Source organism: Ranitomeya imitator, chromosome 5 (genome assembly GCF_032444005.1).
Source record: "Ranitomeya imitator isolate aRanImi1 chromosome 5, aRanImi1.pri, whole genome shotgun sequence".
NCBI classification, from domain to species: domain Eukaryota; kingdom Metazoa; phylum Chordata; class Amphibia; order Anura; family Dendrobatidae; genus Ranitomeya; species Ranitomeya imitator.
In genome coordinates, this window is record NC_091286.1 from 425,556,303 (window position 1) to 425,572,176 (window position 15,874).

Consider the following 15,874-nt stretch of genomic DNA (forward strand, 5'->3'; position numbering starts at 1 on the left):
GTTACCTCACAGAGTCGCTGATATAGAAAAGGACTGTGTCCTGTTAAGCTCACAGGAGCACACAGATAACTGCTGAGCAGATAGCAATCAGTGGTCACGCAGTCAGGAAAGCACACAACCAATTCCTCACCGGAGGAGCCGGTATTCTAGTGGCTTATTTCAGCCGGGCCCTGAATACATGCAACCAAACTCCTGACCGGAGGTGCAGGTATTCTAATGGCTTTTACAGGCGACCCTGACCACAGGCATACATGACCACACTGGCGCAAAGCACATAACAAGGATTAATACTAGCGCATGGCTGTGCGGTCATGCAAACCTTTTATAGCTGAAGCAACTACAGGACCTTCCCAGAAGGACCAATGGGAGGCTGCCACAGAACTTGAGCAACTTCAGGACCTTCCTAGAGGACCAATGGGATTAGCTGCAGTACCTGAGCATGTAACCCTTGATCTGCAATGAGAGATCTTACCCTGGGCATGCTCAGAAGGGGAAAAGTAGGACTTAGGCTACTTTCACACTAGCGTCGTACGACGCACGTCGCAATGCGTCGTTTTGGTGAAAAAACGCATCCTGCAAAGTTGGCTGCAGGATGCGTTTTTTCCCCATAGACTAACATTAGCGACGTGTGGCATTGCCACACGTCGCAACCATTGTTCGACGGTTGCGTCGTGTTGTGGCGGACCGTCGAAACAAAAAAAGTTACATGTAACGTTTTTTTGTGCGTCGTGTCCGCCATTTCCGACTGCGCATGCATGGCCGGAACTCCGCCCCCTCCTCCCCGCAACTCACAATGGGGCAGCGGATGCGTTTTAATAATGCATCCACTGCCCCCGTTGTGCTGCGTTGTCACAGGATGCGTCGGTACGTCGGCCCGATGCAGTGCGACGGGCCGCGACGGGCCGACGCTAGTGTGAAAGTAGCCTTAGTCCCAAAGACGTCTGCTCGCCGCTGACCAGTACTGGCTACAATGGCAGAAGCTGGAAAGGCAGCAGTAACCCTTTGCACAGTGTCAGACTGAGCGAGACGCTGGGACCTACTTCTCCACTGAGCAGGCTCCACTGCGGCAGGAGAAGCATGGGAGACCGCAGCGGAGATGGCCCAAGATTCCCCCTGTGCAGAGGCGGGAACTCGACCCCTAACAATATGCGCTGCGTAATTTATCCCTATTTCTGTTTTTCAAATGATGGGACGTATGCGATTGTGGTGTCAGTCACTTCTCAGTCATGTAACCCGCATGACCTTCCCCCAGGGGTATTTATACTACTCGCCCCATACTTTGTATAGTACACTTAGGGGTCTACAGACACATTTTAAAGATGTTTTCCACTAGTGGACGACCCCTTTTTATTATCCCTAATGTGCTTCATAAAATGAATCAGTAGGATCCAACCTCCTAAGCTGTCCATTCCAGCATGCAGGTCACATAAAATGATACCTTGATGCCTAAGATCTGATAACTTATTCCCGAGAAATCCCAGTTTATCTTTTGAGGGATGATGCTACTGATAGATTCCCTTTAAAAGAAAGCGATTTTACCTCCTGGCTTGGCACTGCTCTGAGAGCTGAGTCCCCACCCAGCAATTTGGTGACATTGTTTACGTTGTGAGTGCTGCAGCCTATTATTGGCTACTGATGGGCTGCAGCTTTCAGAGATCCATCTTACCAAACCGTGACTGCTGCAGCACATCAGCTGCAGGACAGCCTTTGTTAATGGAGTCAGCAAACCTATGACAGCTGCTAACTGCACCATACAAAGACTCACCCTGTCATGCTTGTGAACATGCTAGACTATCTCCATAACTCCCTGGCCACAATTTAATTTATTTTCTAGTACTATGCAGCAGCCACATGGATAAGTGGTAGAAACATAGAACCTGAGGATTTGGGAATTCATCATACATATCTTTCACCTCTCGTGTCTCCCCATTTCCTCATAGTTTGTAAGCTTGCGAGCAGGGCCCTCATTCCTCCTGGTATCTGTTTTGAACTGTATTTCTGTTATGCTGTAATGTCTATTGTCTGTACAAGTCCCCTCTATAATTTGTAAAGCGCTGCGGAATATGTTGGCGCTATATAAATAAAAATTATTATTATTATATTATTATTATCTTTGATAGGAATGCCTGTTTAGTGCTCATTCAAATATCAGTGGATTTTCCTAGGCGCAAAAAAAAAAAAAAAAAATTAAATCCAAGTTTGGTCAGTGTGTCTGGTTTTTACCATCAGAGTTTGGTTGGAGTTTCATCGGCTTTTCTCAGATGAATACCGGTAATTGAATGATGGAGGTTTCTCAAGTGTCTCCTAACAAAAAGTCCTTGAAAAACTTTTTTGCCAGATCCATAGACTTGCATTGGCAAACTTGATCTGAGCCTAAGATAAAAATTGGACATGTCTATGTGATTTTATGCAGACAACTCGGGCTGCAAAAATAGTCAGATGTGTGAACAGCCCCATACACTATAACAGATACAAGTTATATCTGTAAAAAACACTAAATCTGTCAGTCAATGAAGACCATGGTGGTGAAAGATGGAAAAGTCAGTGAGAATATTCACTGAACTATTGGCGATGCCAAAGGTGTACTGAGCGACTGTGCTTGGTTTGAACAGTCATCTTGTGCTGAGTCCCATTAATATATGTATACATGGGGGCTGATTCTGTTTACTGTACATGGGCAATTTACTGGACTTAATAAGAAACATTTACATATCAATTATCTTTTTCTGGAAGGGGCTCTGTGTCCAGGAGAAATTATGATTTAAGACATTTGTTACACTAAGTAACAAATAACTAAATAACTAATTACGCCAGAAGCAGCTTAGCCACAATGAGGTATCTAATGCATAATTGAATTGACAATATCTGAATCCAGACATTGACCCTTGAACGCTTTGGTCTCACTTAGATTTAGAAGCTAAAACATACAAAGCTTAATCTAAGTCCCAAGATACATTATATTCATTTTATCCATAAACGGGCTTGTATTGCCTACTGATTTTTTGTGTTCATTGCTCTTTTATCTGAAAAGCTGTGATTCATTCTATATCCCTTGTGTCTGAGTTATATGCTCAAAGACAGGAGATAAAATTGTTAGGTTTGTTATTTCAATTGACTTCTTGAGTTATGATGAAGTTGTAAAGGGAGGATTTTTCTCAAAAACACTGAGGTTATGGGCCTATATGTTCAGTTCTGTACAAAATAATAGCAGATACAACTGAGAAAAAGCTCAGTCTTCATAATAGCATTTATTTCTATATACAGTACTCTCAAAAAGTTATGGATATTAGGCTTTTGACCAAAATTTCACGATGATCCTAAAATACAGTGTCACCTTTTCAGGTGAACTTAAAGGGAACCTGTCAGCAGTTTTTGGCCAATATAATATACGGCCATTGCCTTTCAGGGCTGATTTACAGCGTTCTAGAATACTGTAGATAAGCCCCTGGTTTGTGGAAGATAAGAAAAATAAGTTTAATTATACTCACCCGGGGGGCAGTCCGGTCCGATGGGTTTCGCAGGTCTGGGTCCGACGCCTCTCCCGCCTGCTTGCTTCATCGCTTCCCGGCATTGCGCTCCACGGCAGGCGTACTTATCTGCCCTGTTGTGGGCAGAGTAAAGTACTGCAGTGCGCAGGCGCTGGGCCTCTTTGACCCTGCCCAGCACCTGCGCACTGCAGTAATTTGGTCTGCGCTCATCAGGGCAGATAAGTACGCCTGTGAAGGAGCATGATGCCGGGGAGTGATGAAGCAAGCGGGAGGGCGGCATGGCAAGAAGATGGGAGGATTTGACTTGCTGTTCTGTAACAAAGAGCTTAACCCCTTCCCGACCTTTGACGCACCGTATGCGTCATGAAAACCTGTGCCAATCCAACCTGTGACACAGCATATGCGTCATGGCCGGATTGGGCTCCTGCAGGCCGGGTGAAAGGGTTAACTGTAATTTCACCCGGCCTGCAGGGACAGGGGGAGTGGTACTTTAGCCCAGGGGGGGTGGCTTCACCCCCCCCGTGGCTACGATCGCACTGATTGGCTGTTGAAAGTGATGTTTCACTTTCAATCAGAGCGATAGTAATATTTCACCAATGAAAATTGGTGAAATATTACAATCCAGCCATGGCCGATGCTGCAATAGCATCGGCCATGGCTGGAGATCGTGATCTGACCCCCCCACCGCCACCGATCGCCTCCCCTCCGGTCCTCCGTCCTGTCAAATGCTCTCCTCCGCTTCCCACCGTCCTCCTGTCCGCCCCCCCGCTGTCCGATCACCCCCCCCCCTCATACTTACCGACCTGGGTCCCTCCCGGTGTCCGTCCATCTGTTCGATGGGCGCCGCCATCTTCCAAAATGGCGGGCGCATGCGCAGTGCCGGCAGATTCGTTACAGGTACATTTTGATAGCTGTGTTCTATCACAGCGATCAAAATAAAAAAAAATAATAAATAAACCCCCCCTTTATCACCCCCATAGGTAGGGACAAAAATAAAATAAATATTTTTTTTTTCTTTGCCCCACTAGGGTTAGGGTTAGGGTTAGTTCACACTGCGTCTAAGCAGTCCGTTAGACGGACTACGTTACACCACGGCATAAACACGGTGTAACGTAGTCCGTTACGGCCGCCATTGACAGCAATGTCGGACGCATCACTAGCGCACGCCCACAATGGGCGTACGCTAGGGATGTGCCGTCATTGAGTGACGGACCTGGAGACGCGGGCTGCAGTGTTTCCGGGTCTGTCACTGCTAGCACAGATAGAGCTAGCAGATGCTCTATCTGCGCTAGCGCGATGCAAACGTCGGCACTTGCGCTAGCAGCAGCCCGTTAGCGTATGTGCTGAACGGGCTGCTGCTAGCGCAATGTGAACCTGGCCTTAGGGTTAGGGTTTGGGTTACGGCTAGAATTAGGGTCAGAACTAGGGTTAGGGTTAGAATTAGGCTATGTGCACACAGTGCGGATTTGGCTGCGGATCTGCAGCAGATTTGGCTGCGGATCCGCAGCGGATTGGCCGCTGCGGATTCGTAGCAGTTTTCCATCAGGTTTACAGTACCATGTAAACCTATGGAAAACCAAATCCGCTGTGCCCATGGTGCGGAAAATACCGCGCGGAAACGCTGTGTTGTATTTTCCGCAGCATGTCAATTCTTTGTGCGGATTCCGCAGCGTTTTACACCTGTTCCTCTATAGGAATCCACAGGTGAAATCCGCACAAAAAACACTGGAAATCCGCGGTAAATCCACAGGTAAAATGCAGTGCCTTTTACCTGCGGATTTTTCAAAAATGGTGCGGAAAAATCTCACACGAATCCGCAACTTGGGCACATAGCCTTAGGGTTAGGGTTGGAAATAGGGTTAAGATTAGGCTGTGGTTAGGGTTATGGTTAGGGTTGGCGTTAGGGTTAGGATTAGGGTTGGGGTTAGGGGTGTGTTGGGGTTAGGGTTGTGGTTAGGGGTGTGTTGGGGTTAGGGTTGTGATTAGGGTTATGGCTAGAGTTGGGATTAGGGTTAGGGGTGTGTTGGGGTTAGTGTTGGAGTTAGAATTGAGGGGTTTCCACTGTTACGGCACATCAGGGGTCTCCAACGCAACATGGCGCCACCATTGATTCCAGTCAACTTGCATTCATAAAGTCAAATGGTGCTCCCTCCCTTCTGAGCCCCGACGTGCGCCCAAACAGTGGTTTACCCCCACACATGGGGTACCAGCATACTCAGGACAAATTGGGCAACAATTATTGGGGTCCAATTTCTCCTGTTACCTTTGTGAAAATAATAAATTGCTTTACAACGGCTCTGCGTTGTAAACTTCTGTAAAGCACTTGGGGGTTCAAAGTGCTCACCACATATCTAGATAAGTTCCTTGGGGGGTCTAGTTTCCAAAGAGGGGTCACTAGTGGAGGGTTTCTACTGTTTAGGCAAACGCAACGTGACGCCCGCAGACCATTCCATCAAAGTCTGCATTTCAAAAGTCACTACTTCCCTTCCGAGCCCCAACGTGTGCCCTAACAGTGGTTTACCCCCACATATTGGGTATCAGTGTACTCAGGACAAACTCGGCAACAACTATTGGGGTCCAATTTCTCCTGTTACCCTTGTGAAAATAAAAAATTGCTTGCTAAAACATCATTTTTGAGGAAAGAAACATGATTTTTTATTTTCACGGCTCTGCGTTATTAACTTCTGTGAAGCACTTGAGGGTTTAAAGTGGTCACCACACATCTAGATTAGTTCCTTGGGAGGTCTAGTTCCAAACTGGGGTCACTTGTGGGGGAGCTCCAATGTTTAGGCACACAGGGGCTCTCCAAACACGACATGGTGTCAGCTAACGATTGGAGCTAATTTTTCATTCAAAAAGTTAAACGGCGCTCCTTCCCTTCTGAGCCCTACCGTGTGCCCAAACAGTGGTTTACCCCCACATGTGAGGTATCAGTGTACTCAGGAGAAATTGCCCAATACATTTTAGGATCCATTTTATCCTGTTGCCCATGTGGAAATGAACAAATTGAAGCTAAAAGAGTTTTTTTGTGAAAAAAAAGTACTTTTTCATTTTTACGGATCAATTTGTGAAGCACCTGGGTGTTCAAAGTGCTCACTATGCATCTAGATAAGTTCCTTGGGGGGTCTAGTTTCCAAAACGGGGTCACAAGTGGGGAGGCTCCAATGTTTAGGCACACAGGGGCTCTCCAAACGCGACATGGTGTCCGCTAATGATTGAAGCTAATTTTTCATTCAAAAGTCAAATGGCGCTCCTTCTTTTCCGAGCCTTGCCGTGTGCACAAACAGTGGTTTGTGACCACATATGAGGTATCGATGTACTCAGGAGAAATTGCCCAACACATTTTAGGATCCATTTTATCCTGTTGCCCATGTAAAAATGAAAAAATTGAGACTAAAATAAATTTTTTGTGAAAAAAAAGTACTTTTTCATTTTTACGGATCAATTTGTGAAGCATCTGGGGGGGGGGGGGGTTCAACGTGCTCACTATGCATCTAGATAAGCTCCTTGGGGGGTCTAGTTTCCAAAATGGGGTCACTTGTGGGGGAGTTCCAATGTTTAGGCACACAGGGGCTCTCCAAATGCGACATGGTGTCCGCTAAAGATTGGAGCCAATTTTTCATTGAAAAAGTCAAATGGCGCTCCTTCTTTTCCGAGCCCTGTCGTGCGCCCAAACAGTGGTTCCCCCCAACATATGGGGTATCGGTGTACTCAGGACAAATTGTACAATAACTTTTGGTGTCTAGTTTCTCTTTTTACCCATGGGAAAATAAAAAAAATTGTTGCTAAAACATCATTTTTGTGACTAGAAAGTTAAATGTTCATTTTTTTCTTCCATGTTGCTTCTGCTGCTGTGAAGCACCTGAAGGGTTAATAAACTTCTTGAATGTGGTTTTGAGCACCTTGAGGGGTGCAGTATTTAGAATGGTGTCACTTTTGGGTATTTTCAGCCATATAGACCCCTCAAACTGACTTCAAATGTGAGGTGGACCCTAAAAAAATGGTTTTGTAAATTTTGCTGTAAAAATGAGAAATCGCTGGTCAAATTTTAACCCTTATAACTTCCTAGCAAAAAAGAATTTTGGTTCCAAAATTGTGCGGATGTAAAGTAGACATGTGGGTAATGTTATTTATTAACTATTTTGTGTCACATAAATCTCTCGTTTTACAGAATAAAAATTCAAAATTTGAAAATTGCAAAATTTTCCAAATTTTAGCCAAATTTCCATTTTTTTCACAAATAAACGCAAAAATTATTGACCTAAATTTACCACTAACATGAAGCCCAATATGTCACGAAAAAACATTCCCAGAACCGCTAGGATTCGTTGAAGCGTTCCTGAGTTATTACCTCATAAAGGGACACTGGTCAGAATTACAAAAAACGGCCAGGTCTTTAAGGTCAAAATAGGCTGGGTCAAGAAGGGGTAATTGGCAAAATTCACAGCACGTGTTTAATCCAAGAATTGCCCCAATAAATAATTAGAATTGGTATTTAAGCAGTCCTCCTCATCATGCTGTTCACATTTTGGCATCATGAGACCAAGACGATACCTAACAATTGATCAACAGTACTCGCCATTGCGAGGCTTCAGGCAGGAAGTTCTCAGACGGAAATGGCCCCTGAGCTTAGAGTATCACAAAGTGTCATCACCAGGTTGAAACAGATACAGAGAGACTGGAAGAGTCATACAAGAGCAGAGAAATGGACATCCTTTGGCCACATCCCACACTGATGACCGCTTCTTTGTGAACAATGCCCTTCCGAACCGGATGATGGATGCCTCTCACCTCATTTAAATGTGCCTAGATTTATGTGTCATACAAGAGTCACATAAGAGCATTCAAATTCGTTCTCATCAGCGTGGTCTGTGTACTAAATGACCTGCAAGGGTACCTGGCAACATCACCAGGCACAGGCGTGATTGTCTTGAATGGGCAAGGAAGAATTTAACCTGGTCGGGGGACTAATAGGCCTCAGCACTGATGAAAGTCAGTTCATGCTGAGTAGAAATGATGGCTGACAAGATGTTGGAGATGTCAAGGAGAACGCTATGCATCAGCTACTGTTGTCACCAGATGAGCCTTTGGTGTTGGTGTTAGATTGTGGGCAGATGTGTCTGGTCATACAGAAGTGCCTACACTTTGTGAATGGTACAGTGACAAGCCCCTACTACTTGAATAACATCATTAATCCAGATATTGAGCTTCTGCATGAACAGCACAGGCCTAATTTGACTTTCATGGGCGACAATGCTCTAGCTCATCGAGATCGCATCATTAAGGAGCGGCTGCTGGAGACCAGCGTTCATCAAATGGAGTGGCCTGCACTTTTTCCAGACCTGAGCCCCAGAGAAAACCTATGGGACTAGCTGACTCGCCATGTGAAGGCTTGTAACTCTGGACCTCAGAATCTCAATGACTTGAGGGCTGGCCTTCAAGATGAGTGGGGTGTCATATCTCAGCAGACAATAACTCACCTTGTGAACAGCATGAGACATCGTTGTCAACTTGTAATTGATGCTCAAGGCAACATGACAAGTTATTGAGACATTGACATTTTTTATTGAAATATACGCACCACTGTTTTTGGCTTTTGTTTCAATACATTGTTTGAGAAGAGTAAATCACCATTTCATGCTTCTACTTCAATGCCTTACTTTCATGATAAAATCTCACTGCAGCATGAACTTTTTCCATTTTCCATAAATTTCACCCAAATGCCAAATATCCCTAACTTTTTGTGAGTAGTGTACACTGGGTGCACTACATAATCAATTCAATATGAACAAAATATATATTTTTAAACTGAAAATGAGGAAAAAAGAAATATAGGCTGCTAAAATATAGCAGTGCCTGCATTTTCATTTACAAACTGAAATATTTACAGTATAAGCTGAAATGTTTCCAGACTTCGCTTTACTGTTAATCACTAAACTAATATTTAGTTGTATAATATTTATCTCTGATAACTGGTTTACATCTGTGTGGCGTGGAGTCAACTAACATACAGTTAGGGCCAGAAATATTTGGACAGTGACACAAGTTTTGTTATTTTAGCTGTTTACAAAAACATGTTCAGAAATACAATTATATATATAATATGGGCTGAAAGTGCACACTCCCAGCTGCAATATGATAGTTTCCACATCCAAATCGGAGAAAGGGTTTAGGAATCATAGCTCTGTAATGCATAGCGTCCTCTTTTTCAAGGGACCAAAAGTAATTGGACAATGGACTCTAAGGGCTGCAATTAACTCTGAAGGCGTCTCCCTCGTTAACCTGTAATCAATGAAGTAGTTAAAAGGTCAGGGGTGGATTCCAGGTGTGTGGTTTTGCATTTGGAAGCTGTTGCTGTGAGCAGACAACATGCGGTCAAAGGAACTCTCAATTGAGGTGAAGCAGAACATCCTGAGGCTGAAAAAAAAGAAAAAATCCATCAGAGAGATAGCAGACATGCTTGGAGTAGCAAAATCAACAGTTGGGTACATTCTGAGAAAAAAGGAATTGACTGGTGAGCTTGGGAACTCAAAAAGGCCTGGGCGTCCACGAATGACAACAGTGGTGGATGATCGCCGCATACTTAATTTGGTGAAGAAGAACCCATTCACAACATCAACTGAAGTCCAGAACACTCTCAGTGAAGTAGGTGTATCTGTCTCTAAGTCAACAGTAAAGAGAAGACTCCATGACAGTAAATACAAAGGGTTCACATCTAGATGCAAACCATTCATCAATACCAAAAATAGACAGGCCAGAGTTAAATTTGCAGAAAAACACCTCAAGAAGCCAGCTCAGTTCTGGAAAAGTATTCTATGGACAGATGAGACAAAGATCAACCTGTACCAGAATGATGGGAAGAAAAAAGTTTGGAGAAGAAAGGGAACGGCACATGATCCAAGGCACACCACATCCTCTGTAAAACATGGTGGAGGCAACGTGATGGCATGGGCATGCATGGCTTTCAATGGCACTGGGTCACTTGTGTTTATTGATGACATAAGAGCAGACAAGAGTAGCCGGATGAATTCTGAAGTGTACCGGGATATACTTTCAGCCCAGATTCAGCCAAATGCTGCAAAGTTGATTGGAGGGCGCTTCATAGTACAGATGGACAATGACCCCAAGCATACATCCAAAGCTACCCAGGAGTTCATGAGTGCCAAAAAGTGGAACATTCTGCAATGGCCAAGTCAATCTCCAGATCTAAACCCAATTGAGCATGCATTTCACTTGCTCAAATCCAGACTTAAGACGGAAAGACCCACAAACAAGCAAGACCTGAAGGCTGCGGCTGTAAAGGCCTGGCAAAGCATTAAGAAGGAGGAAACCCAGCGTTTGGTGATGTCCATGGGTTCCAGACTTAAGGCAGTGATTGCCTCCAAAGGATTTGCAACAAAATATTGAAAATAAAAATATTTTGTTTGGGTTATGTTTATTTGTCCAATTACTTTTGACCTCCTAAAATGTGGAGTGTTTGTAAAGAAATGTGTACAATTCCTACATTTTCTATCAGATATTTTTGTTCAACCCTTCAAATTAAACGTTACAATCTGCACTTGAATTCTGTTGTAGAGGTTTCATTTCAAATCCAATGTGGTGGCATGCAGAGCCCAACTCGCGAAAATTGTGTCACTGTCCAAATATTTCTGGCCCTAACTGTATGTCCCCTATGAACAGATATTCCAGCCCAAGCTGACTGGCCTACATTCCACAGTTCTTTTGCATTCTTAGGTTTTGTATCAAAACAAGCATTTTTGATGTCGCTCCGCAAATTCTCAATCAGATTGAGGTCTTAGCATTGGACTGGCCACGTCATAACATCAATAATAATAATAATAATGGCATGCATTAGCGATGCGCTACATAATTGCGGTCAATGGGTGCGCTAACGATCCGTTACATAGCGTTAGTGCCGCTATGAAACGGATTCCGTCAGCGGACACCCACTAACGCAATGTGAACCTAGCCTAAGGCAAAATGACCTCTTCCAGTATTTTTATCTATTCAAACTGGTCCATGGTGCCTGATCTGCAGTGAATGGGCCCAATTCTAACGTAGGAGAAACATCCCCAAACCATTAGTCTTGAACTTCCATGTTTTCACAGAGTACTGTGGCTTGAATTCAGTGAGATGACCCATAAATACTAACTGCAGCATTTAGACCCAATAACAACAATCTTGCTCTCATCTGTTCATAAATTGTTGCCCCACTTCTCTTTAGGCCAGCCAATGTGTTTTTTGGCAAAGTAAATCTTTCAACTCGTCTTTTTTTCAGCAATGGTATTTTATGAGGGTTTCTTGCAAATAGTTTGGCTTCACATAGATGTCTTCTGATGGTTGCAGGTCACGCAAGTAACTGAAGATCTTTTCTCTCCCTGGAGCTGATCATTGGATGCAGGTTTGCCATTCAAGTTATCATATGATCTATGCTAATGGTATTTTTTATTTTCCTACTACATGTTTCAAGTTTTGTTTGCTATTTTAAAGCATTGGAAATCTTTTTAGCTGAGCAGCAAAATATTTTTCTGGACATCTTTTATATGGTTCCCCTCTCCAATCAAGTTCTTTCTCCTTTGGTAAATTGTCTGTATAGACCAGTGTTCCCCAACTTCGGTCCTCAAGAGGCACCAACAGGTCATGTTTTCAGGATTTCCTTAGTAGTGCACAGGTGATAATTGCATCACCTGCACAGGCAAGCATTCACTTACCTGTGTAATACTAAGGAAATCCTCAAAACATGACCTGTTGGTGGCTCTTGAGGACCGGAGTTGGGGACCACTGGTATAGACCCATTTTACTGACTGAGCCAGGGCTAAAACCAGCAGGTTCTACAGTTGCTGCCCTTCTTCTTTAAATAAGGGCCACAATTGACACCTCCTTCTACCCAGAATGAATGACCTCACTAATTGAACTCTGCACTGCTATTAGTAAAAAAACACCCCCATTTCATTAAATGAGAAAGTTACACCCAATAAGCAGTGTGCATGTCATGAATGTTGATTCTGTTGGTGGCCCATTATTCACCTATACAGTCATGACGTTTTCTCCATGCTGCATGATCTTTTCTGCCAAAAACAGTAATCCCCGAGGGTGGTTTGCATGTTAATGACCAAGCCAGTTTTTAGGCTATGTGCACATGTTCGGATTTTTTGCTTTTTTTTGGCGGTATTCCGCTGCAATGCTTAGAAAATGCTTACATTAAGCATCCCATCAATTTTTAATGCATTCCACAATTTTTGTGCCCATGTTGAGTTTTTTTCCGCAAAAAAAACGCAGCATGTTCATTAATTTTGCAGATTTTTTGTGGATTTGCCGCTATATTATTGCATTGGGAACCTCCGGAAAAATCTGCGAAAAATCAGCAAAAAAAAAAAGCGAAAAAAATGCAAGTGGACTTTCTGCGAAAGTAGTCCGGATTTGCTCAGCAATATTCTGTTTTCAGTTTACAATTCTGACCACTGTCTCTTTATGAGGTAATAACTCTGGAATGCTTCAATGGATCGCGGTGATTCGTGACATATTGTGCTTCATGTTCTGCTTCTTTTACACTTACTGTGTTTTTTGCGGCCCGTTATTGCGGCTGGGCTGAGCTGCGGTGACTTCTGTGAGATCCCCGCTAGCACTGTGAGCCCTGAGCGTTCACGGTGTTAGCGGGGATCTGATCGCAGTTCATCCGGCTGGGAACGGAGCTCAGTGACCGTGAATAACCTCTATGATGTCACCTCGAGTCACTGAAGCTCCGCTCCCAAGCACATCATTCACCTGTGGTTTTCAGCTGGGACGATCGCATCTTAGCACCATCCAGGTTGAAAGCTGTATTTCCTCCTGATAAGGATTACGGCGTGGGACAGAATGACGGACAGGTATGGTATATTGTTGGTTTTTAATTTTACTTTTATTACAGGAGATCGAGAGCTTCGCTTGGATTAGGCATTGCAGTAAGTATGGTTTAATTAAGAATAATAAAAGGTGTCTGTCATTTTTTTCAAATAAAAGACTTTATTCTGGCTGTGTATTTAACATTACAACTATAGGATTAGTAATGGATAGGTGTCTTATAGCCGTGGGCTTGATGTCACCGGTGACATCAACCCCACAACTATTAACACTTGCCCCCGAAACAGGGCAAGTGGGAAGAGCCGGGCAAAGCGCCAGAATTGGTGTATCTAATAGATGAGCCTTTTCTGGGCAGCTGCGGGCTGCTATTTTTAGACTGGGGAGGTCAATGTCCATGGCCCCTTACCAGCCTGAGAATACCAGCCCCCAGCTGTGAGCTTTAGCAAGGCTGGTTGTCAAAAATGGGGGGAAACCTACGCCTTTTTTTTTAAATTATATATTTAAATAGTTAAAAAATATGGCGTTGGGACCTTTCTATTCTTGATATCCAACCTTGTTGAAGCTGACAGCTGAGGGTTACAGCCCCCAGCTGTGAGTTTTGACTGGCTGGTTATCAAAAATGTATGTATTTACAAAATGTATTTATTTACAGCGCATGAGCAGCAGATAAATACTCCCATCCGCTGCTCCTGCTGTCACTGTTATTAGAAGCAGGGGTAGGCTGATTGGAGTAATACTCGCATCAGCCACAGCCTGTTGTCTCTTTTATTACTTAAGTGTAACTCTCATCATTCTCCCCTGCTCGTGTCGATCGCTTGCAGAGCGCGGTAGAATGATGAGAACCGTGTTCAGCATCTGGCGCCGGGGAACAATGCTTACTGTAACGCTTCTTCCTTGGCGCCCGTCCGTGTGGTACTGATGCGGTACACACATGGCACACGTGTGCTGCAAGTAGTACACATATGTACACTGACATTTCTGGTACTGGAAATATCAGGACGTGTAAAAGAGACCTTATAGCGGGTTTTTGTTTGGCTGCTGTCACACACTAAAAGACGCTTTTTATTGCAAAAACAATTGTTGCATTTCCACATTTTGAGAACTATATTTTTTTTATATTTCGTCCGAAAGAGTCTTGTGAGGTCTCGTTTTTTGCGAGACGAGTTGACGTTCTTATTAGTACCATTTTCAGGCACATGACAATCTTTGATCGCTTTCTATTCCAATTTTTAGGAGGCAGAATGAACATAAACCAGCAATTCATGAATTTTTTTTTTTTTTTTGGGGGGGGGGGGCATTTATACTGTTCCATGTGTGGTAAAATTGATAAGGCAGTAGGGGGGGGGGGGGCGTTTATACCGTTCCATGTGTGGTAAAATTGATAAGGCAGTTTTATTCTTCTGGTTAGTACGATTACATCAATACCTCATTTATATATTTTTTTATGTTTTAGCACTTTTATGCAATAAAAAATATTTTATATAAAAAATAATTATTTTTGCATCCCTTTATTCTAAGAGCTATAACTTTTTTTCTTTTTCTTTATGATGATAAAGCATTGTTTTTTGCCTTGTTTTTTTATGGTGTTCACTAAAGGGGTTAACTAGTGGACCAGTTTTATAGGTCGGGTCATTAAGGACGCGGCGATACCAAATATGTGTATTTTTTTTTTTAGATTTTTTTAAATTCAAATATTTATTTAGTGATAGAATAAATATAGATTTTTTTTATTATTTATTTATTTTTTAAGATATTTTTATAAATATTTAAAATATTTTTATAATTATTTACTTTTTTTTTTTACTTTGCTCTGACTTTTACACTTTGTACCACTATAGGGCAATCATTTTTTGCAGGCTGATCGCTTCTTTAGCATGCAGATGAAGCAGCATCTGTATGCTATGGAAGCTGTCAACACTGCACTCAGTGCACTGACACTGAGAGACTTCCTGATCATGCACTGCGCATGACCAGGAAGTTTCTTAGCTCTGGTAACCCGTATGTCGTCATGACGACAGTGGGTTACCATGGCAGCAATTAGGACCCCGTGGCCAAAGGCAGAGGGGCTGTCAGCCCCTGTGCCGGCTTCCAAAATGCTGCGATCGTATTCGATCGCAGTATTTCGGGGGTTAAAGTGCTGGGAGCGGTCTGTGACCGCTCCTGGCACCTAGTGCCAGTTGCCAGCTGTCAGAATCAGCTGACACCAGGCGGCGATCAGCCGTGATCCCTCCGTGATCACGGCCGATCGCTGAGATGTACTATTCCGTCCATGGTCAGATTGGCCCGTGTCACATGGACAGAATAGTACGTCTGATGTCAGAGAGGGGTTAAACACATTAGTGATGTTAAACTGCTATTATTTTGCATATAACTGTATGTGGATACACCTATATGCACAAGGCTTAAACAATGGCGCTTCCCATACCAATACTCAATCCAAGCAGAAAAAAAGGAAGCATATCCCTGTAGTAAAATTTAGATCACTTTATTTACGACTAGCTGAAGAGCCCGGTGTTGCCTGGGCATAGTAAATATCTGTGGTTAGT

At 43.4% G+C, this 15,874-nt stretch overlaps 1 protein-coding gene across 3 annotated transcripts in view; it reads left to right on the forward strand.

Moving 5' to 3' along the window:
* Positions 1-15,874, forward strand: part of TPRG1 (tumor protein p63 regulated 1) — a 254,691-nt gene that overhangs the window by 34,534 nt on the left and 204,283 nt on the right. The window contains exon 2 of one of the 3 annotated variants that reach the window (XM_069727097.1): positions 11,835-11,889. The exons of 1 other annotated variant lie outside the window; for it this stretch is intronic. In XM_069727097.1, the coding sequence (XP_069583198.1) occupies positions 11,884-11,889 (6 nt within the window). In that variant the 5' untranslated portion in view covers positions 11,835-11,883. Of the gene's footprint in view, positions 1-11,834; positions 11,927-15,874 lie in introns of all 3 variants that reach the window. One more of the 3 variants, XM_069727095.1, reaches the window with a different exon arrangement.